General features: G+C 52.3%; 10 protein-coding genes across 10 annotated transcripts; 3 read left to right on the forward strand and 7 right to left on the reverse strand.

Moving 5' to 3' along the window:
- Positions 1-553: 553 nt before the first annotated feature.
- On the reverse strand, positions 554-1,902 carry PV07_04816 (uncharacterized protein). The gene is made up of 3 exons (XM_016391662.1): positions 1,322-1,902; positions 922-1,265; positions 554-870 (listed from the first exon to the last, which is right to left on the reverse strand). The coding sequence occupies exons 1-3, from the start codon at positions 1,477-1,479 to the stop codon at positions 854-856; spliced, it is 519 nt and encodes a 172-aa protein (XP_016249181.1). The 5' UTR covers positions 1,480-1,902; the 3' UTR covers positions 554-853.
- A 1,018-nt stretch (positions 1,903-2,920) lies between these two features.
- PV07_04817 (ATP synthase subunit beta, mitochondrial) lies at positions 2,921-5,307 on the reverse strand. The gene is made up of 8 exons (XM_016391663.1): positions 5,228-5,307; positions 4,981-5,150; positions 4,784-4,869; positions 4,687-4,729; positions 4,315-4,631; positions 4,075-4,268; positions 3,894-3,937; positions 2,921-3,837 (listed from the first exon to the last, which is right to left on the reverse strand). The coding sequence occupies exons 1-8, from the start codon at positions 5,236-5,238 to the stop codon at positions 3,146-3,148; spliced, it is 1,557 nt and encodes a 518-aa protein (XP_016249182.1). The 5' UTR covers positions 5,239-5,307; the 3' UTR covers positions 2,921-3,145.
- A 221-nt stretch (positions 5,308-5,528) lies between these two features.
- Positions 5,529-6,788, reverse strand: PV07_04818 (uncharacterized protein). The gene is made up of 3 exons (XM_016391664.1): positions 6,302-6,788; positions 5,975-6,168; positions 5,529-5,879 (listed from the first exon to the last, which is right to left on the reverse strand). The coding sequence occupies exons 1-3, from the start codon at positions 6,624-6,626 to the stop codon at positions 5,766-5,768; spliced, it is 633 nt and encodes a 210-aa protein (XP_016249183.1). The 5' UTR covers positions 6,627-6,788; the 3' UTR covers positions 5,529-5,765.
- Positions 6,789-7,051: 263 nt separating this feature from the next.
- On the reverse strand, positions 7,052-8,703 carry PV07_04819 (uncharacterized protein). Its single transcript, XM_016391665.1, has 6 exons — positions 8,472-8,703; positions 8,288-8,335; positions 8,224-8,234; positions 7,895-8,143; positions 7,784-7,835; positions 7,052-7,726 (listed from the first exon to the last, which is right to left on the reverse strand). Exons 2-6 carry the CDS (start codon positions 8,288-8,290, stop codon positions 7,583-7,585), a joined length of 459 nt encoding a protein of 152 aa, XP_016249184.1. The 5' UTR covers positions 8,291-8,335; positions 8,472-8,703; the 3' UTR covers positions 7,052-7,582.
- A 1,510-nt stretch (positions 8,704-10,213) lies between these two features.
- Positions 10,214-11,349, forward strand: PV07_04820 (uncharacterized protein). Its single transcript, XM_016391666.1, has 3 exons — positions 10,214-10,466; positions 10,586-10,907; positions 10,957-11,349. Exons 1-2 carry the CDS (start codon positions 10,330-10,332, stop codon positions 10,884-10,886), a joined length of 438 nt encoding a protein of 145 aa, XP_016249185.1. The 5' UTR covers positions 10,214-10,329; the 3' UTR covers positions 10,887-10,907; positions 10,957-11,349.
- A 1,201-nt stretch (positions 11,350-12,550) lies between these two features.
- On the forward strand, positions 12,551-14,531 carry PV07_04821 (uncharacterized protein). Its single transcript, XM_016391667.1, has 2 exons — positions 12,551-12,716; positions 12,766-14,531. The coding sequence occupies exons 1-2, from the start codon at positions 12,615-12,617 to the stop codon at positions 14,443-14,445; spliced, it is 1,782 nt and encodes a 593-aa protein (XP_016249186.1). The 5' UTR covers positions 12,551-12,614; the 3' UTR covers positions 14,446-14,531.
- On the reverse strand, positions 14,458-15,985 carry PV07_04822 (uncharacterized protein). Its single transcript, XM_016391668.1, has 2 exons — positions 15,659-15,985; positions 14,458-15,450 (listed from the first exon to the last, which is right to left on the reverse strand). The coding sequence occupies exons 1-2, from the start codon at positions 15,755-15,757 to the stop codon at positions 14,902-14,904; spliced, it is 648 nt and encodes a 215-aa protein (XP_016249187.1). The 5' UTR covers positions 15,758-15,985; the 3' UTR covers positions 14,458-14,901.
- A 429-nt stretch (positions 15,986-16,414) lies between these two features.
- On the reverse strand, positions 16,415-17,606 carry PV07_04823 (uncharacterized protein). The gene is made up of 2 exons (XM_016391669.1): positions 17,350-17,606; positions 16,415-17,290 (listed from the first exon to the last, which is right to left on the reverse strand). Exons 1-2 carry the CDS (start codon positions 17,487-17,489, stop codon positions 16,936-16,938), a joined length of 495 nt encoding a protein of 164 aa, XP_016249188.1. The 5' UTR covers positions 17,490-17,606; the 3' UTR covers positions 16,415-16,935.
- Positions 17,607-18,261: 655 nt separating this feature from the next.
- Positions 18,262-19,117, forward strand: PV07_04824 (uncharacterized protein). The gene is made up of 2 exons (XM_016391670.1): positions 18,262-18,436; positions 18,505-19,117. The coding sequence occupies exons 1-2, from the start codon at positions 18,359-18,361 to the stop codon at positions 18,787-18,789; spliced, it is 363 nt and encodes a 120-aa protein (XP_016249189.1). The 5' UTR covers positions 18,262-18,358; the 3' UTR covers positions 18,790-19,117.
- A 547-nt stretch (positions 19,118-19,664) lies between these two features.
- Positions 19,665-20,480, reverse strand: PV07_04825 (uncharacterized protein; the record flags this gene model as incomplete). The annotated part of the gene is made up of 2 exons (XM_016391671.1): positions 19,665-20,266; positions 20,321-20,480. 2 exons carry the CDS (start codon positions 20,478-20,480, stop codon positions 19,665-19,667), a joined length of 762 nt encoding a protein of 253 aa, XP_016249190.1.
- Between the last annotated feature and the right edge of the window lie 1,436 nt (positions 20,481-21,916).

The raw sequence follows: 21,916 nt of genomic DNA on the forward strand, positions 1-21,916 counted from the left end.
TCAAAACGAAGTCACGCCTGCGGGAGATGGCCGATCATACTTTAGAGCGAGCTCCAGGCCCCCAGATATGAAGCAAAGATACTCGGGGGTACGACGAAAAGCCTGACCCGCATGCTATACGGTAGTTGACGGCGGGATGGGTACACTGCGCCAAAAGACGGGCACAAAAGATCCATGGATAGTCCAGGCCAAGCCAACGGCCAAGGAGCTTGAGCGGCGCGAGAAAACACGAAGCAGCATCAGGGCCATTGATACACCGTGACACCTCAGATAGGGCGAGGTGCTGCAGGGCTATCGAGGGTTGCATTTGGAGGCGAAGATCCCTTAGAGGCGGCGGTGGAGGAGATACGGAGCGCCGTGGACGAGTAACGAGGCGAGTGGGAAGCTGCCCAATCATGCTAGACGGCGCATGGGATTGAGCTTCACTTGGAGGATGGCGCCTAGTTGATAAAGCGCATCTTCCCATGCTGGGGTCATCCAGGTCGGATGTACATAGTCGATCACACATTAAGGAAAAGAGGAATCGAAGGACCAAACAAGATGCGGACGGCGCCTCGGGTCGGAAGCAGGTCCATTCCAAGGTTTGATCTAAAGCATCCTGACCAGCCGCATTTGGCAGCTTGGTAGATACGGCCGTGGCCCTGCAGACGAGATGGGACAGCACTGTGGTGTCGCTGATGACCTTGGACGCCGTGCTTTTCCATCATACCAATTCCAAGCAGCCTGCTGGCCATCTTCTCAAGATCCAAGAACGCAAAGGATCGAGACGAGACGAGTAGCTGCCGGTCATGCAATGCTGTTCTTATCGACGAAGGACGTCTTTTGAGCGCGCTCGTGGTCGGCCTCGATTTGGTTAAATGAGCTGAGAGACTGTCCATTCTTAGCATGATCGATCAGCTGGCGACAAATGAATAACCTTACCAGCCTGGTCATTGTCAGCGCTCTCTTCCATATCGACGTCCACGCCACGATCAAGGACAGAGCTTGCAACGATGCCGTCTTTCTCTTTTCCTTCTTTCTGTTGTTGCAGTCTCGGGACAACCACAGCTGTTGCATTGGCACCCGTAGCATTGTATCCGTCTTGCCGCTCCTTAGACATAATTCGCGCTCTCTTCGCAGGCTGCTTCGACGCGTCCGCATTCTGTGCCCTCTCATGCTTTCGCTTCTTCCGGTCCTGTCGAAGCTGCTCCTCCTCGTTAATCGCGCAGCGACACCCAAGCTGCCGGGCAAGCTTCTTGCTCAGACGTATCTGTTGATACAAGCAGCTGTGAGACACATGTTAGACACAAACAGCCACTCCGTTCACGGCAGGGAGACTTGCAACAGCGATTCGGCATCTGTACCCATTTCATTTGCTATCGCCTCAAAGGTCTCGTTCTTGAATTTCAGGTTTAGGCTGCGCAAGAGCTTCAACATCAGGAGGCAAGTCTCCTTGATTTGTGTCGAGCCCTTGCAGAAGCAGGCTTCGGAGTCTGCCATATCGAAGGCTTGCAAATGGCCCCGGAGCCTGAAATGATGCTCTAGGCAGGACCAGTTTGATAGACGAAATCCTCAAAAGAGAGGTTTGGATGGTGATTTCTAAGTTGGAATGGCTGATCGAGTAGAGTGAATATGTGATCAATCTTAGATTCGACATAGTCGCCAGGAGGGCAGCTATACCGAGATACACACCAGCTTCACTTCATTGTCGTGTTTCCGACACTTCGATCTGCGTCAACATGGGATGTGTGTCTAGCAGAGACAAGAGATCCTCTGACAACTTGCATTGTTCAAGCAGCTCAAAGAGCTGTCCCTCGTCCAGGTCTTGAATTGGATCCTCTGCTCCCGTGAATGCTTCTCCGCGTCGACGCATCGCTTCGGGCTGTAGCTCACACATTTCAGTTCATTTGCAACGCACCACGGCACATCAGTATCACGGAATGGAAATGCAAGCGCTGAGGAAAAACCGTCTTGGTTCTTGCGGTGGAGCGGCGGGCCCGATCCGCAATCCACGTTTAGCCTTTGCGCGCCGCCTCGGACCTGGACCGCCGTAACTCATGGCGCAGACAGGTGCAAGCAGCTATCTTCTCAGCCCAGTGGTGATTGATTCTCCTTTGTTGCTGGATTTCCTCTTTCTCAGACATGTCGTCTCTGTCCTCAGCATAGGGAGGCACGGTCTTCGCATGGTCTGGGCAGGATTGCAGCCAAAACAACCGAGCCCGTGCCATCCCAAGGGCTGCACTTATGCTTTGCATGCTAATATATATTTAGGACCACTATCTTCCCCAACCTGCGACACAGGATGCAAGCTGTTGTCCAGTCATCCTTCAATACAGACCTCCTGTGTTTCCGCGTGGCCAAACGACGACAGGCTCGACATCTAGCCAAGGTCGAAGTATGTGGTGGAAGACGAGGAGGAAATGGTAGAGTTCAGTTCGATCTTTCTCGTTCATGAGAAAGTCTGCGGCGTTAGTGGACACACGCAAGCTGAGAAGTGGTGACGCTTTTATGCAATGAAAGACACGAAGACCGCGCCTTGCACAGGCTGGCCAAACTGTGCGCCGCCTGTCGAGTGAAAGCGCAGGGAAAGAGGCAGAATGTGATTGAACGATGGATGTGGAGGTTTGAAATGCGCAGGACGAAACAGCAGAAACAGCAGAACCAGCAGGACTCGTTCAATACCTATTCCAACTCCCCCGAGCGCTACCAGAAGACAGGTTACTATGCAAGGATATAGGCCTCGCTGTCTTGAGGAAATTCAATACAAGATCCATCAATTGTCTCTTCGTTCCCCCATGCTCACTCATATGTTTCTTCACGAGGAGATCTATGAACATTTCGGGCGATTGAACCTCATCTGCCTGCAGAGCGATATGCAGCATTGTTCAGTAAGCAGCGACGCGTTTTGTTAGCAACACAGATTACGCAGACGAACGCGAAATAGCAACAAGCGGAAATTTTGATCTCAGGAATAAAAGGAGGATGTTCAATGTACAAGTTTCCTGCTCCTCTTTCTTCAAAGGCGCAGTCCTCGGCTTCTAACTTCTTCACCCCCCCTGCACTTTTCACACCCAGCACTCGAGACAATGCTCTGCGAATAAAGCTTGTTTCGCTCTTGCATTACAATCTCGTGCCCTGTATCTCTCCACCCCTTCTCGCGACAAAGTTACGACTTCTCCAACTCTGCCAAAATCTTCTCGCCCTTGGCCCTTGCACTCTCGAAGTCGCCCACCATGTAGAAAGCACCTTCTGGGAGGTCGTCGCCTTCGCCATTGATAATCTTCTGGAAACTGCTGATCGTATCCTTCAGATCCACGAGCTTGCCTTCGATACCAGTGAACACCTGAGCGACGGTGAAGGGTTGGGAGAGGAAACGCTGCAGTTTACGGGCTCGTTCGACGGTCAATTTGTCGGCTTCCGAAAGTTCGTCCATACCCAAAATGGCAATGATATCCTGGAGGGATTTATATTCTTGCAACATCTGTTGGACGCGGGAGGCGGTATCGTAGTGTTCTTGTCCGACGACACGAGGATCCAACATGCGGGATTTGGAGTCGAGGGGGTCGACAGCCGGGTAGATACCCAGTTCGGAAATACCTCGAGACAACACAGTGGTGGCGTCCAAGTGAGCGAAGGTTGTGGCAGGTGCAGGATCGGTCAAATCATCAGCGGGCACGTAGACGGCCTGCACGGAAGTGATGGATCCTTTTTGGGTGGTGGTGATACGTTCCTGCATAGCACCCATGTCGACGGCAAGGGTAGGTTGGTAACCCACAGCAGATGGGATACGACCAAGCAAGGCGGACACCTCGGAACCGGCTTGAGTGAATCGGAAGATGTTGTCAATGAACAGCAACACTGCCACGAGAGTCAGCAAAATAGCTAAAACACCAAGATGGACAGATGATCCATACCATCCTGGCCTTCTTCGTCGCGGAAGAATTCAGCCACAGTAAGTCTGTCGATCGACAGGTTAGCATCATATGTTGGCAGGTAAAGGCTGTTGGTTAGTAGAGGATGTTGGTAGAGTCCCGGGCGGGAGTTGACAGGATTGCCAGCGGGATTGTGGGATCAAGAAGGGAAGGAGTAACTCACCCAGTCAAGGCGACACGAGCACGAGCCCCGGGAGGCTCGTTCATCTGACCGAACACTAGGGCGACCTTTGACTCGCCGTCTAGCTGAATGACAGAGGTCTCTTGCATTTCGTGGTACAGGTCGTTACCTTCACGAGTTCGCTCACCGACACCAGTGAAGACGGAGTAACCACCATGGGCTTTGGCAATGTTGTTCTGCGAATAGTTAGCCATTGAATCTAGCGTGCTCCGATGTACATACGATCAACTCTTGAATAAACACAGTTTTGCCGACACCTGCACCACCGAAGAGACCGATCTTTCCACCACGGGCGTACGGAGCCAACAAGTCTACGACCTTGATACCGGTAACCAAGACTTCGGCGCTCGTGGCTTGTTCAATGAACTCGGGAGGATCGGCGTGGATGGGAGACAACTTGGTGGCTTTGATGGGGCCTCTCTCATCGATCGGGTCACCAGTAACGTTCATGATGCGACCCAAAGTGCCAGGGCCGACTGGGATCCTAATCGGAGAGCCAGTATCGGTAGCTTTATGACCTCGGACGAGACCCTCGGTACCTTGAATATACCATTAGATCTGGGACGATTGATTGTGCGAGGAATTCTCTCTTACCATCCATAGCAATACATCGCACGACATTCTCACCCAAATGTTGCTATTCACCATCAGTCTCCTGCTTGCTAGCCATAATCTCATCTTGAGTTCGTACCGCGACTTCCAGAACAAGCTTTTGGCCATTGTTATCAGTTTCCAGGGCGTTGAGAATGGAAGGGAGTTGCTCGGTATCGAATTTGACTGGAAGAAAACCATTAGCTTGATTCATAGGCCCAATCTCGCACGTATATGGTGACTGTCGAGCTTTGTGGGAGCTCTATGGGCGCAAGGATGGAAATTTTTTCTTCGTACCGTCAACGACAGCACCAATGACCTGGTGGATCTTGCCGTCTCTTGCTGAGTCTGTCGATGCCCATCGCTGTGCAAGAGCTGGAGCAGCCTGTTTCCGTAGAGGCTCGAAGGCGCGTCGGGAGATGGAAGGTCGAGCAAGGGCAGACCTGCCCAAGCTACGGGCGATGCCGCTGTTCAATCAGGGTCAGCAACAGCCAGTCAAAGCATTCCAGGAGCTGTGTAGGTCTGTGATGAGGAGCTCACGAACCTCTTGAGCATGCTTGCGGATGAACGAGAAGGTGGAAGATGGAAAGGTAGAGGGGAGAGTTGGTGTGGGATCAGGAGCAAAGTGAAGAAACTTGAGGTCAGGAATCAAAGTTGCTGTTCATTGAGCTCGGGTTTGCGCTATGCCTAATCGGGAACTGCCATTAGACCCCGGCAAGGCCCGATCTTCCAGTATGTGCCTCGTCAATTTTCGAGGCCATCCCATCAGACACATACTCGGCACGGAAAATCAAGAAATTATTAGGGGCTTAGGACGAGTTGTCAGCGACTTGAAGTACGAAGAATCTGAGAAACGGCTTTGTGCTATCGATTCCAATCACCGTCCGTGTTAATCTATGTACAATCTCACGAACCAGAGAGCGCCCGAAAAGCACAGCCGCAGGGAATGTTGTTGATTTTTTTTTGTATTCACAAAACACAATGAGATCCCTGCTTTCTGGAGATACTAGTCACAGTACAAAAAGACCGCCATCTGCGCTGGCGCAAGCCTGCATGTCTTTGCCCCTCTACACCACCGTCGGTCACTCATCCGGTTCAAGCTTGATGCCCTGGGCCTTAGCAGATTTGCTTTGAACGAAGCCTGGGCCAGTGTATCCTTCACGGCTGATACCATACATAGGATTACTCTTCTCGGACTGTAGACGGGCTTGTCAGCTTGGCTCTTGACCAAGAGGGAACCTGGCGAGGCCATCCTGGGATTCGTGGCAACCTCATAGCAGTATTGACTCACCTTGAGATATTCGTTGGTAGCTTCTTGCCATTCCTTGGTCATGGTTCGTGGAGGAGGTCTTGCCATAGAATGGATGAGCATGAACGTAGCCAACGATATTCCAAGGCCAACTGCCGTATAAAGCCACACTTTGGTCCATTCGCCCGGGGCTGCCTCAGCACGTGGTCCGTGAGGTCCAAATGCAATCCACCAGGCTATAAAACATCAGTAAGGATTTCTCCAGCTTTGTCTCATGCTTTCTTCCATGAGAGCGGCGCGAATCCAAGCTCCATTAAGCATAGCATCTCCATGCCGCGCTCCTCCGGGAAAGACAGGGCCGGTACGTACCAGCTTTCTTTTCCTGCAAAGTCATCTCATTCCAATCAACCTTCATACGATCTCTCAATTGCATCCATAGTTCAGCCTGCTCTTGTGGCGGCATTGCTTCCCATCTCTTCTCAATTCCGGCGAGGGTAGGGTTGGAGATGGCATGAGCTGATCGCATCTGGGACTGGCTAGTCATGGGAGGGAGCTGTTGGGTAGCTGCAAAAGTCGGAGCCAAGGACTGCGCTGAGGATCGGAAGCATCGAATCGAGGGAGAAGTAATTCGCGTGCATGCTGTCGAGGTGCTGGTTGAAGCACGAGCTGCACGGGGTAAGGAGCGGAGATACATCTTGCTGGAAGGATGAGAAATTCGATCAATGCATACGAAAGTCGACCGTTGAATACCCTGCCTAAGCCTGGAGCTCGGCGGCCGCTGTCGTAGCAGGTTGGTTGTGAGTTGAACCTGGAAGATGCGAGAACAGTTGTCTGAGGTCGTTGCTTCAGGATCAAGTTCAATCACAATTGCAGAGGATTCGCTAGCTCTCTGGCCTTGGCACGGCGTAAAATTACCGCTACATCAGCCTTCCATCACCCCACACACTCCCGCTTGGTATCGTGTACATCAGCCTTGGAACATGATCTACGGATACATGGGTTACTTTTTGAAAATTATCAATTGTTGCATCTTTGCGGCTTAACTCACACGGGACCAAGCATTCGTATGCATACCTAGGTATCTAGACATTACCTACCCAGTAGATACGAAGTAATATCGCTGCTTGTTATGCCGCAGTACTCAGAAATACCAAAATTACGACTCCGATCAGCTGCAGTGTGGCATCAGATGTGAAGCCAAGAAGTCGGATCAAATGGACGCATGCGCATAATATCGTGCCAGAGACATGCAGGGAGGTGTACACTCAAAGAAGTGGAATCAATCGAGGCGAACAAGCACACATTGACGGAAGGCAGTATCAGTCATATTGGGTTCCGTCCTTGCTGCAGACCACACCAGATTCACATTGAAAGGCTCGAAGTTTTGAGACATGAGAAAATGCTGTGAGTTTTGGTTCGAGACGATCTATCTCGGTCGTTCAACGTTGCAGTGTTCTATCTTCGTCACAGCTTCATCAAATGTCGGGCGTGCTCCAACGGCGCATACTCAACCTGTGTGCCATGCTCGGCTCGTCAGAAGATGTGCCCTTTCTTCCTGGTACCACAAGACCAAGATGTATCTTGTGATAAACGTGTTCTGTTGCTGGTACGTCGAAGTGTTGTCCAACGCCATCCACTGTCATTTTGTTCTTAGACTGTCCCTTTGCCTTTGCTAGCTTCCTTGAGCAGGTCGGCCCACTCCAACTCGCCAGGGTCGTTTGCTTGCCAGTTCATGGCAATCCCGTTGAGGGCGTTCTTCAAGGTCTCGCGGGAGCTGGCGTACACCATGCGGGACTGCACCAGATCTTATCAGCCTTGGTTATCTCCGGGGAAGGGCGGCGGCAGACATACCTTGACACCGGTGTTGTCCTGGTTGATATAGGTGATGAATGCAATCTTGGATCTTAACGTTCATCTTAGTACACATATCCGTAAAGCTGACATTGTGAGCGTGGGGTATACCTCTTGCCTTCACCGCCCTCAAGTTCGAACTCGACGTCGTAAATGGCATACGAAGGACGGTCCTTCCCATTGGCCTCCTTCTTGGCAATGAGTTTCTCTCTGAAGGCGTCGTAGTCTGGCTCGCTGCCGACTTCGTCTACCACGATTTCCTTCTGATCATCGGAGATCTTGTAGATGATGTATTTTGGACCGCCGCGACCGAGTTTCAAATCATTGAATTTTGAGACGCAGTCGGGATTGACGGAAAGGCTAGTGAGATCAAGGCATTAGGAGACACAGCGGCGCGCAAGTGGAAAGAGGGGCTTTCGAGGCAGTTTGGATGGACATACCCGGAGACAGGCTATGAAGAAGGGTTAGCAGAAGCGGAATTCCAGGATGGATCCAAGCACTCACCATGACTGTTTATTCGGGTTCCAGATACCTATGCGACTCAGTTTGTAGCTGATCTTGTTGTCAGTGTCGGCACAGAATAAGACGGCGCTTGAAGAGTTGGGGGCGTAAAGGAGCAAAGATAGGAATATGAAGTCTCGAACAGGCACCGACGATCGGGGGCGGCCCAAGACAAGAGCTGACGTACCTTACGGAAGGATTGTGGTGCAAGACTGGACAATGCAACGCAAAAGAAAGTCCAGATTGCGTGTAGAGCAGGCAGAGGATAAGGGAGTGTTTGGTGGGATGGAACAATAACGGGACGCAGTGGCAGCAAAAAGAGAACAGTCAATGGTGGGGTCCAGATTCAATACTCCGTAGGGACGCGCCTAATCACAACGAGGGGCTCGCCAGCTCCTCCGGTTTGGCAGCAAATCGGTGGTTGGCAGGCGAACGCCCAGAGAATTCAGCCTAGTGAGCACTCGCGTCCTCCTCTCACCGATACTTTATCCCTTGATATTGGTGTTCTGATAGTTAATCCCTCTCTGGCTGATGGATGCCTGGAGCCTCTTCTAGCTACTCCTTTCTTCGAGCTATGGACTGCTCAGGTATCTATCGTCTCTATCCGTGAGCCGTGTCCACGATTACGATATCTCCCAGACATCTCTGCGCACCCTTCCTGGAACTGCGATTGGTCATCACACCGAGCGTCAGCGGCCTTCCAACGAGCTAATGCTCGCTACCTCTCGTTTCGCGATCCCAGGATGCCGGCAACAGGTGAGCACACGACGCAGTCAGGAAACGTTTTGCTTGAGATCGGCAGAAAAATTGCTACTGTTGCGGTATGTGAGGGACACTGTCTGCGAACAATATGATGCTTCGAATACTCCGTCCAACCTGCATGTGCAGGGTTTGCCTTGAATATTACAACCTGGGTCAGGTGTTCGCAGGCCATGGCCACTTTGTGCGCCAAAGCACTGTATCTCTAGCGTGATTGGTATGAGGATTGAGGAAATTGCCTGCGCCATGTGTCCTTGATTTCAGCATTGGCACCTTCTCCAGAATTCAGTGCCTGTCGAGCGAGCCCCTCTACAATTTGGTCAATCAGTTCTACCGGAAGCCGCTTTGACAAGGCCACGAGCGTATTCCATGGCCCTGTCGGACTCGGCAATCCTGGTAAGTAAAGCGCTGGCAGACAGGAAGTCAACCATCGGTATCGGACATTGAAATTGGGCAAGCTCTGCGGAGAGACCGTTTCCAATCAAGGCACCTCCAGGTACAGAAGAGCGACATGCCATGGCATACGATTGGATCAATTGTCAAAGATGGCGATGGTTGGGGAGTTGGTGTTCACCGCAGTATGAGGTACACAAAGGCAACTGGACCATCACATCAACGATGAACACGAGTTCTGTTTAAATGAGCATATCTGAGGCACTGATTTCGACATCCAATCAATGTGTGTGTGTGAGTGCGTGTGTGAGAGAGATGAGATGAGAAAACAGCCAAAGACCGCTGCCTTGGGTCAATTTATTAAGCCTCCCTCCCCTCCTTTGCCCTTAAGTTGCGTGTTTTCTCTCACCTTCCCACGTCTCTATCCCTTCCTCGCCTTTCGCCATCCACTGCTCGCTCTGTCAACCGAATCAAACCATATCGTCGCCAGTTGCATTCCCTCCCACTTCACCTGAAGGAGCTTTCGTCACCAACCATGTCGAACTCTTGGGATGATGCCTCCGAAAAGCTCTTGCTGTACAGCATGATCGAAGAGCCAGATAACTGCTCTCGCGCGAAGTTCGAACAGGCTGCGGTAGCAATTGGAGGTGGAGTGACTGCAAATGCCTGTCGGTGAGTTCACGCTGCTCTAACATGTTTTTCATTGTGTTTGAGATTAAAAATTCACGTTACCGCTGTCCTCAACTCTTTCTCACTTCCCCTCTCACTTTCACTAAACTTCACCTTATTCTCGTGTTGAACACCAGCCCCCGTCCAAATTTCCCACCTTCAAGCAACATCTAGAAAGACTGTTCTCCCCTTTCCCCTTCCTCCACCACCCCAAAGCCTTCACGATGCCTTTCAAGTGGGATCCTGCTTCCGAGCGCAATTTGCTCCTCTTTGCGATTGCGGAGATGAGCCCACCATCAACTTCGATCTGGCCAAAGGTGGCTGAAAAACTCGGCAATGATCTCAACGCAAACGCTTGCAGGTATTATCACTTTTCCACTGTTTCCGCTGACTATTTTGGAGCGTTCTTTCACCTTTTTCTCGTTTAAAGGTGTGTTTATGTCGGGGCTCAGACCAACTTGCTAACTTCCGAGTTTGTAGTCAAAAATTCTACAAGTTGAAGAAGGAGAGCGAAAAGCTACTTCAGCAGGGCGACACGACCGTCAGCGGCGATGCTGTGACCCCAGTCAAGGAAGCCAAGACCCCGAAGACTCCTGGAAGCAAAGCTGCATCCGGAAAGAAGCGAAAGGGCACGGACGCCGATCATGAAGAGACCACGACGCCCATCAAGCGTAAGCGAAATGCGAAGAAAGATGCTCCCGCCGCTCCAGAGGTCAAGGCCGAGATTGAAGAGGAGAGCGTTGCTGTCAAGGCCCAGGACGAACCATGCAAAGATGAATGAGGGAGCTCGATTTGCGGTCCGGTATGCACACTGCTACCATTCAAGGTCCTAACTGCTGACTATTCACGAGGCTTGCAACTTTCGATCTCCAATCCTGAAGTAGCCTTCATCGCTCACGGCGTGCTTGGAGGAACGGCAAATTTCACTTGCAGGATAGGAAGGAAACGCGGACGAACATAAGATTTGCGGGCTTTTTTTCTGCCGGGGTTCCACACAGGAAATGGGATGACACAATAGGATACGGCTTGAGCTGAAGTTTGTATGAGAAGACGATTGCTTGGAATGAATGGACTCTGCATCAAGTGTGTCATACCTGTCACTCTTGCCCCGAATTCAATCATGCGGTCATGCCAGCTTGGATGGAAGAAACAAGTGCACTGGTCAGTCATCCCAGATATCCGGTGCACGTTAGATAGCTGAGCAGGTTCGACACTTGAACAATCGGACTCGAATCCGCGTTCTGCCATTTTCGCGTTTGTTTCCCGTGCTTGCTTTCTTCCTTCAGCCTAACAAGACCACACTTCTTCCGGAAAACCGTTAGCAACTCCTGTGTCAGCTATCAGCAAGACTGGTACCAAGACAGAGGCAGAGCTGATCGTGCTCAATCTGCACGGCGAATCGCTCCGCTCCAGTGAAGTATTCCGCGCCGTTAATACATGCCACTTTTGGGTCCTACGGGGTCTATCAAATAGCCGTGACATCGTACATTGCAGAATATGAGCCTTCTTCGCTTGAACCTGGTCAACCTCTCTCTCGTAATTGGGAGTTGCTTCTAACCATCACCATGTGCATGTCGCGCTTTTGGCTCTCCTGGTTTGCTTCCTTTTGTCGATGGGAATTCCTTTGCCCATTCCCGGCCCACCGCAATAGTCAAGGCTGAGAGACGGCTCTGGATTCGTTGCCGCGAAGGCACGGAAGCATGGCAGCCCACCGTTCACCTCTGATTTCCTCGGTCAAGTGACTCAGGCCAGTGCGATCGTAGGGGTGCCCAGACTCGCGGCGACTTGCGTTTTACGATCATGCGCTGCTCGCATCAAGCAATCTTCTCAGCACCATCCGTGTCATCGGTGCTTGCTATCGAGTCCCCGAACAAGCTAATATTACCAGGATCAGCCTGATGGCGCATGCAGCAAGTGGCAAAGTTGCGTGTAACAGAGGGCAAAAGGAGCCAATTCATGAGGAGAGGCTGGGAACGTCGGCGGGAAAAGTGGTGGGAGCTTGACACGCAGATATCGCGGTCCGAACTGACGGCAACCAACAGCCTTGGAGCTCGAGGCACCATCTCATGCGAGAAGGCCATTCTTGCATCCAAAAGGCCCTTGGTCGACTGTGATTGCAACCATTGTGCTCCAATCAACAGCTGGTCCAAGTGGGAGATGCAGGACCTGGTCCCAAATTGTAATGACATTGTTACCGCTAATGCTGGTAGCAAACGGGTCTAATTGCAGGCCCGCAGGCACAAGGGCCCAACTGCGCCCGCTCCGTCATGGTCCTGCAGCTTCACCCCTCGCTTCCTCACCAGAGTCACCATCCTCCATCATAAATCCCGATGGCTTCAGCCCGTGGGACTAGGTGCTGTTTCTGCTCCACTTCATGGCCACAACCAGTATTTTGGGCGCCGTGGATCAAAGGGTCTGTCGACTCGCACCTTTCTTCTATGCGCGCCTGTCTACCGCCCTCAGTCCATGTCAATGACTCGCCTTGTCTTCATTTCGAGGCATCACCTCCATGACTGCATCTAGGATCCCCAATATGTCCTCGATTTGGGACTTCAAAGACACTCTCTTCCGGGCACTGGCGGCAGCTTGCGCTGCCCTGGGAGAGGAATCTGTGAGACTTCAATTCCAATTAACATGTATTCGAGCTAACAGTTCGCCAGTTCAGAAGTCAATTGAGGAGCATCGCGGAATACTACGGGGATGGGGCAACATTCCACGAGGTCGAGACTCTCTTCACAAAGGATGTTCCTGCAAAAGCAGAGCAACTGAAAATCGAACTGGCTAATCGCCACGGCTGTCGCAGGAACAGCCCGTCGAGAGGCTCGGCGCGACTTCATCGGCCACCTTTGCTCGATTTTGATGACGAGGATCTTAGCATCCTGAGCCCTAGGGAGGTCGAAATCCTCAAGGTCCGATCTAAAAACTCGCTTCAAGCTCCTGCAAAACGTCTTCGAGTTGTTGAGGGATCACCTCCAATTTCGCGCGCCAATGATGTACCAGCGACTGAGGCCACGGCTCCTCAAAAAAGGCCCGGCATCACCCAGATGACGACTTCTAAGGCTGCAAGGAACAAGTTCGAAAGAGGCCCTGCGAACCCCGACGGTCCTGATACGGGAAGAAACCCAACGGATTGTTTTGCCCAGCAGAGTGTTTCCCAGCCTCGAAAACGCCGGTTCTCAGAGGTGCATGATTCGGTGGAGCTCCAGACTGCAGGTCGCTCCTCTCCAAGTACGACTACGCCACCAAGATCTGAATCCTTTGGCTATGTCACGAAGAATGGTGAATATCGGTGTGCTCTTTGTCAGCGGCAACTGCCCAATGAAAATGATCTCAAGCTACACGAACAAATCGGCGAGGAGCACACCCGCAGTTTGAAAGATAGGAGAAAGGTCATCATCGGTCGTGAGAGACTAGCCCAGCACACTGCAGTATTAGCTGGTGGCCAGAATGCAAGTTCCCCCGTGCTTGACCCGCGACTGAGGATCCATGATCTACTCGAGTCAAGTCCGAGGCCCGCCGCAGCTGTCGAGTGCTCGGAAGTGGGAGAAAATGGTAACAGCCATGATCGTGAACCCTCTGTGCGTCGGAGCCAGGACCGTCAAGTTTCCCCAGCAGGCATTGACGAAAAACGACGACTGCATCTTAGCACTGCGCCAATTCAGCAAAGCGCCGACGACGCAGCATCCGCATCAGCTGCGGGACCTTCTCAGCCTTCCGACAGGGGGAAATGCCGCGCAGCCTCACTTGCATCTTTATCAGATGATACTCCTTATCCACGAGCAACACCTGCATCAGCAGCAGGGATGTATACAAGGCCCACGACCGCCCAGACTGAAATAGGAACGCTTAACACTCCCCATATCTCCCAACACGTTGACTCTGCTGTGACCCAGCAGCCTCACGATATCGAGACAAGCCCGGACGATGAGATGCCTGAACTCTCGCCCAGCACCATCAAGGACATCATGCGCTCGACCGGATTGACCATCCAATTGCTAAACAGTTTCCGGAATTGCGTGTCTGCTCGTGTCAATGAAATCACCGCTTCCGCGGATCCCGGGCCCGCACCTGTCCCCGACTCCAGACCCGAACCTCATTTTACAGGAATTAGGAGTACCAGTCCCATTGGCAATTCTGCTGTTCCCACGACGTTGGTCTTGGAAACTCTGGATGAAGCGGCTTCGTCCAGCGGCGTGACCTCTAGCGGCGGAAATTGCAAGCAGGGAACGATATCAGCACCGGGGATTGGAGTACGTTACGGCATCAAACGACGAGACAGGACAGAGAATGGCAAGAAGAAGGATGTCGGCGAGCCAATATCTGTCATCGTTCTCGACTAGTTGTTCTTGGATGGATACATTTCTGTCTCTTTTTTTTGGGCATCCCTCCCTCCAAGGTACAAGATTGATTTTTACGGTAGTCATCCAGCAAAAATAATTTATTTTTTGTCTGTTTCCAACACAGCTCCAGTTCCGTCTTTTCGAGTTTTGTAGACTGAGCTCATACAAGTCTTCCTTTTTTCCTCGTCCCTGTCTGTATCTGGGATGACTCGAGTAATTTGAATTGCTAATCCTTTCCCGCCCCCTTCCAGCTCCAGCTCCAGCTCCAGCTAGGTCTGTCCAACGATCACCCAATGTCGCCAACCGGAGACCCAGTACTGCCCTTTCCAGCTCGATCGATTGATATCTTTACATCTCCCAGTGCTTTCTCTGCGCCGCCGACACAAACAGGCCCCTCGTCCAGCAACGAGAAGCGACTTGAACTCCCCCTCGCTAGGCCTTACGGTAAAAGGCTTTTCAAATCTCAGTCTTGATCTTCTTGTTCGTCACCCCGTTGCGGTTGGCGGAACTATCGCGCTCGTACTCCTCACGGTCGCTCGAGCTCCGTTTCTGGGGCATGTACAGGGGAATCTGCGCCATGATCGCGCCGGCGGCGGCCATTGGCGATGCCGCAACTCCTCCAGCCGCAGCAACAGGCATGAAGGGCGTTCCGGCAGCAGACTCTGCAGGAGAAGGAAGTCCGTAGGCGGCGACGCTGCCCAGGCCGTGAGAACTGCTGGTTTCCACCTTGACGCGCTCTGTGAACAGGGCCTCGGGCGCATGCTGTTTGCCGGTCTTAGGAGCCCACTCGCCTTTGACCTTTGGTTTGGCCTCGCTGTCGTCACCGCCCCTCTCACGCTTCACTGCGGATGACACCCTAGGTGCGGCGAAGTTGCTGTTGCCGCCGCCTGGGGGACTTGTGGTGGTCACGATGTTGAGGCGGTTGCGCTTCTTGATCTCGCCGAGCCGCTTGACGATCGTGTTCGGCTTGGTGCCTGTCTTCTGGCAGTATGGGCCGATGTGGAACTGTCAAGGCGGGAGAGAGAATTAGATACACTTGTTTGAGAAACGGGGACAGAGTCAAAGAACGGCAAGGAGAAAGTGGTTTGGTCGTGAGGTGAGGTGAAGTGAAGTGAGATGACATTGCCGAACGCGGCACACGGTGAAATGGGCGAAGTGCCTGAGAGATGGCCAGAGGAGTGGAAGGACAGGGCAGAGCAGGATCAGCACTTACGAGGATTGCTTGTGGCGAGTCACGCATCAGCTCGAGGAGGAACATGGCATCCTTGGTGCTAAGCTCCTGCTTGGAATTGGCAGATTGCGCTGGTGCCATGTTTGCGTTGCGATATGTTAAATTGTCAACGTCTTGAAGAGTGACTGGTCGCGACGTACGGAAGGGAGCTTGGAGGGATTGAGGAGGAAGTAGATGGTAGTGAAGAAGTCAATAAGTTGGGCTTCAAAGAATGGTGGGTAGAAAGTTAAAGGTGGCGAAGCGTCAAGGTCGTTTCCCCTGCCGGAGCGGGACGTTTTTGGGGCCGTCTCAAACACGAGGAGGGCTCCTGCAATCACTCGCACCTTTTGGCCGTGATGGTCAGAAGCCAGAATCGCATGACAGAAAATGGGGAGGTTGGGAGGTTCGAAAAAGGGAAATCCTGCACATGCAGCTGGTGGGAAAAGGGCTAACGCTCTCACCGGTTGAAGGACAGCGGTCTAAGGGCTCAACAGATGGGCTGTGATTCGTTTGGGCAAAGTGCAATTGTGCCAGACCATTGTCGATAGCTGTGCAAGGCCCGTGCAGCTCACAATGGTACTCTAGTGGCTTCGGGTATGCTCCTGATGTACGTTTAGAGGAGAAAAGCAAGGACTCAAGGAGAGACGGTGTGGGTTCCCAAGAGGATCGGGACGATCACATTCCGCAACAAAGAGGCATCCGCGCATGGCCCCTTGTCCGTTTATCTTTCGCCGGACAGGCCTATCTAGGGCTATCCAAGGCGGCTTGAGTGAGCGGAGGCATGCAGAATGGTCTATCACATCTCTCAATCAGCATGGTTGGGTCCGGTTCTTCTGGGTCGAGGCCCGCTCCACCCGAGCCTTGTGGTCCCCCTTATTGGGCGCGCCAAGCCACCCCTAATTCTCCGCCAAGACGCTAAAATTCCAGGCAAAATGGACGACAAGTCTGCATATACAAGGCCAGGCAGACATGTTTATACAACGTTTGATATCCACGAAAATTCAGGAGGTTGGGAATTCCTGCAACCCTGCAACCCTCCAACGTGATGCAGGCGCAATCCCTTCTTCCCAGCCCCCTTGTTTCTTTTTGCTGCAGGATCGACCAGGGACTAACAGCCATCGCCACCCCAAAGCCAATTGGAAGTCGCTTCTTCCCAGTTTTGAGCCGTTCTTGCCGGCATTTTCACACCGTTTCTGAGTCACTTCAAGGCGTTTCTCCGCCAACATTTGAAGCCGTTGTACAATCATTGCCCCCCTGCAAACTCTGGAACTTACTCCGCCTCAAGCCATGAAGCTGGTGCTGCTGCTGTTCCCACTGCTCTGCCCACTCATCATCTCTCCCATGTTCACCGCTGGGAAAAAGGCTGCTGCAGTGAACTGGGCGTCATAGCTGTGGAACGAGTCCATTCCGTTCACCGCCATATCCTCATACTTGACTTTCTGAGGGCTCTCGGATTCGTCGCGGAACGGGATACCTTCGAAGGACTTCTCCTTGGGTTTTCGAGCTCGCTTTGATGGCGGTGTCTTCTTCTCGTCGTCATCTTCAGCCTTGCGCTTGGTTGGTGTCGTCGGGGTTGGGACTCCTTGATCCTCCAAGAGCTTTGTCATCTCATTCCGCAGCTTGTAGTACTTTTGACTGCCGCAGGTCAGTAAATTCCACGCGTGCCCTATGTCCGAGCAACAGGCGACACGTACCTCACAGCTGATGCTGTCAAGCCTTCTCCGAGGAGACTGGCAACGCGCTGCCATGTGTCGGCAGACGGCCTCAGGTTTGCAGAAGAGATTGCGAACAGCAGCATGCGACGCTCTCGCTCAGCAGTCCATTGATAGGGCATGGTGGGAAAGTTGGCAAATGTCTTGAGCAACAGCGACAACCTGGTAGCAACGCTGTTGAGAGTGCACTTAGGAAGGGTATGGGTGGAGGGAAAAGGTGGAAGAATGATATGGGAAGCTTGTGTAAATATAGGGAGAAAGTATGAAGAAATGAGCGACACATTGGCATGTTACTGAAGCGTGCTATGGGCCTAGATGGACCTGTCTGCTGCCACTAAATGCTAGTTTGGAGTTAACTATGGTCCATGGAGCTGAGTCGATGGGACCCAGTGTTTCACGGAGTTCAGGTGACGCAGCAGTCGGGCCTGTAGTTCCAAGAGCGATAACACAACCAAAGACAAAGATAAATTCAGTATCTCTCTCGCCACTAGCAAGGGTGGGGGTACGGAGCCGACGTTTGTAAGGGATGGAGCAAATCCTCTTGACTCTTGCCGCTGTTCGGCTCTCTGTCTGTAAACCCGCGTTTTCCAAGCACCCAGCACCCACTTGGTGCCGGAAAATGGCCTTTTTGAACCTTCTCTGGGGGATTTCCAAGGTTAAAAGCCAATCGATGGTGCGTTGGATCCATGCATGCCTGCGTGCAATAAGTCATGGAACTGCGTCAACTAATTGTAATGACAGAAACGGCCTTCGAGCATCCTGGCTGCCCTTGGTAGACAGGCTGAGGTACCAGCCGCCCCCTAGAAGGGAGGAAAGTCGTAGAGCGCCGTTGTTGGCAGGAACCCCAGAAGTATAAAAGGCTCGAAGCTGAGTGTCGAAACCGGAAGCTCAATCTCCAAAGACATCTTCCATTTCTGTCAACACAGCCCTGGACAACCTTCTCTTCTCAACCCAGCCCAATCCAGCATATAGAGCAGAGTAATTTGCGACAATGGCTCAGAATCAGGTCAAGGAAACCGATATTGCGGTGCTGATTGCCGCGATCCAAAGCTCGGTGGGCCCTATCCAGGTATTAGAACCATAAACTCCTTCTGAGCACCGCTGCATGGGCACATCACCTCTGACCCAGTTTGCCAGGTCGACGCAGAGAAGGTGGCCAAACACCTGGGCATGAGCTTGTCGAGCATCCCGCCGAAATTCACGGCCATTCGGAAGCGATACAACATCGACATCAAGGTCGTCAACTCCGGCGCCTTGCAGCGCAACCGGCAGAACAGCCCCAAGAAGAGGCTCTCTGTGCACGGGCCCAAGCCCATGAGGAATGCCACTGCTCGAACGCAATCGGGCAGCGAAGCTGTGATGGAGTTGCCAGACGGACTCCACTTTGAGCCCGCAGTGGCTGCGAAAGAAGAGAGTCCGTGATTCTCGAAATGGCTGTGCGGTGAATGGAGATGACGGTCGCTGGCTGGCCCGAAAACTGTTCTCGATTCTTTTGGGATGGATGGTGTTGGGTGCTGATACAGGCGAAAACTGGAGAACTGGCTTGGGGTCCTAGGAAAGGACAGCGCACTCGCGTTGGGGAAGAAAATACCTTCTCGCATCGTGTGGGCCAAAAAGACACTGTCGTAAATTATTCACATGCGGAAATCACGCCAGTTTCCCCATGGACAAAGACGAATTAGGTCTCCCTGTAACTGACTGTCGACCTGCAAGTTACACCGCGGGTACTTGTGAAAGGACACGAATGAGCAAAAGAATAGAATCTGAGTCCTTTTCCTTCCTTCTTTTCTTTTTGGCTTTGGAACACGCTGTGTCCAATTTTGCCATTGTGAGGCGATCAAGCCTGAAATGTGCTCTGCTGTACTTTCGGGACATCGAACAGCGCCGGAACGAAGCCAAAGAAGTCTGCCGCGGCACTATCGTTCACGTTGTAAGAGTAAGAGTTTGTCGACCGCTCTCTTGAATCGGTATGGGAAGGGCGCGCGCAACACCAACAACGTCGGGTTGTATCTTGACAAAGGACGGCCGCGACACAAACAACCGGGTACTGACACCCAGTGAAGGCGCATTTAGGGCGACGTCGAACATCCATGTCAGTAGATCAAGACATCACGTAGGTAGACGGTGAGAAGGGGAGACGAATCGACGGCAAAAGCTAGCACGGTATCACATTCTCATTGCTGCTGTGAGACGATTCTCACAGTGTGTGCTGTGTTCTGATCTGCTTGGTACATACATAACGTGTCATTGTTTTTTGACACGGGCCGACCGCCCCCTCTGTCTCTCGAGTTGGCCCTTCACTTGCGAGCCCGCCTCGCAAGCTTCGCCTTGCGTGCTGCCTTCTCCTCGCGCTCTTTGGCAAGGTCATACTCCTCATCGGAACCCTCGGTGTCCTGGTGCTTTGCACCGGCATCCATCTCCTCGCTCTCCATGCCATCAGGCCCGTCCGAGGGCGCGGCGCAGGCGGCACGGCGGGTCTTGCGGACCGGCAGGGTCTTTCGGGCAAGAGGGGTTGGGGTGAAAATATCAGCTTCATCGCCGGAGGTGGTCTCGTTTGCTGAGGTCATGTCATCCTCGGAACAGGGCGTTTCGACCCAGCGCTTGCGCTTAGATCCGGTGCTGGACTTGTTCGTGGTAGAGCGCTTGCCCTTCAAGCTCAAGCCGCGGCGTTGAGGTGTGACTGGATTCTTGGATACTGGAGATTGGGGAGGGGACAAATTGAGCGCAGATAGGCCAGTGTGGTTGACATCAGTCTTTGCGTCGACTTCGACTTCATCTTTTGTTGTTGCTCCTTGCTTGATTTGACGCAGGGCTTCGAGGTCTTCGGCGTGATTCATGATGCTGCGGAAGTTGTCGCGGACACTACGAGCAGTGGGCTTTGTTTTGTCGTCATCGCCGGCTACAGTCAAAGTCAGTAGTTGTTAAAAGATATCTGGACCTTGGAAACGCTTACGCCACATCTTAGCAACTTTGACAGCGTCGATCTTGAAGTTTGGAGAGCACGCAATGGCGGTGCGAAGGAGCTGCTCATGGTCAGCGTGTAAACTTGTAGCTAGGGGCTTAGGTGAAGCTACGGTGAGCTTTTCTGCATCGTTCCACCTTTTGTTAGGCATCTTGAGTTCTGGTAGAGGTGAGGAGTCTGATCTGAAAGAGAAACTTGACAGGGGCCTTCTCGGTGATAGCGGTGGTTGAGGCTGATGTAATTTGACAGCGGAACTGAGAGGGTTCTGATCGACAAGAGACGTATGAAGGTGAACGAGATGGAAGAAACTGAGTCGAGAACAAATTCGTGGGGAGAAATTCAACCCCCGGCTCGCAGCCAAGACAAATGGTGCTCGAGACCCGGCAGAAAGTGAATGGCGCCGACATTGTAAGTAAATTCTTCCATTGTTCTTGTAATCGCATAAGCCGTCTTGCCCTGAGGCATCATCCTTTCCACAAGACGCCTCTGGTAAGTCCAGCGCATGTTGCCTGTCCTATGAACCAGCTTGAAAAGGACCTCGGTGGTACTTATGATATATACACTGACAGAGCCATGTTGTGCAGGCCTGTGCAGCAGCGTGTGAGACGGCAATGGATTCGCTGCGACAGCCACCTCACCACCACAAGAGGTTTGACCAAGAAGGATAAAGAGACGATGAAAGAACAAGAGAATCACAAGAGTCAAAATGCACGCTAAAAGGGTATCACCGTCGGGGCCGAGGTTCTTCCGACAGCCTTGCGATCTGCTGTGGAGGAAGCCTCAGTGGATTACTACAAGTATTCTACAAGAGCATCTTCTGAGGATCAAGACAAACAGCGGGCGAGACGGGACCATCAATCGTTTCGCTATCAAAACCAGTACAAATACAGCACCTGTTCCAAGTCCAGCAAAATTGAGACATTGCACTGAGCAGTGCCTATGACCCACACCTAGGCTCTAGCTGCGGTCGTCGCTCGTCAATTTGTTGATCACAAATCCCTGCCCCTGCGCATATCGAGAGTGGTCGCCATCCACATACCAACTCCGATGAGTGGTGCCGGCTACGGCATAATCCCCTCGATAAAGCCGCACAGCACGAACCATCCCGGCGAAAATGTCTCCAAGGTTAACCGCGTCCAATACTGCAGAAACCACTCCTGCCCTCGAATTTGCAGATGTCCTCTGAGGCCAGAAGGGCCAGACAAATAGAATAGCAAACACAAAAGTCTCTATACAGGTGAGGAAGGAGTTCAATCCAATGTTGAGGTCGTTATAGCTGAGATGCTTCGTTGGTTCGAGGGCATCAGTTTGAGATAGGGCATTGAGAATAATCCGTTGGACGAGCTGGACAAAGACGACGAGCTTGAATACCCCCATCTTGAAAAGAATCCGTCGGTCGACAGCGTGGAGTTGACTGCGGAATCTCAAGTATAACTTGAGGATTCCGATAACGCACATCGCAGTCAGGATACCTTGGACGATGCTGATAATGGTGTTCGCCCGTCGATACGTCTTTGTTCCGTGGCACTGTGTCGCCTCGACAATCTCCGTGGCAATGACTGTTATGACACGGGTTGGCAAGATCTG

Source organism: Cladophialophora immunda (genome assembly GCF_000835495.1).
Source record: "Cladophialophora immunda strain CBS 83496 unplaced genomic scaffold supercont1.3, whole genome shotgun sequence".
Lineage (NCBI taxonomy): Eukaryota > Fungi > Ascomycota > Eurotiomycetes > Chaetothyriales > Herpotrichiellaceae > Cladophialophora > Cladophialophora immunda.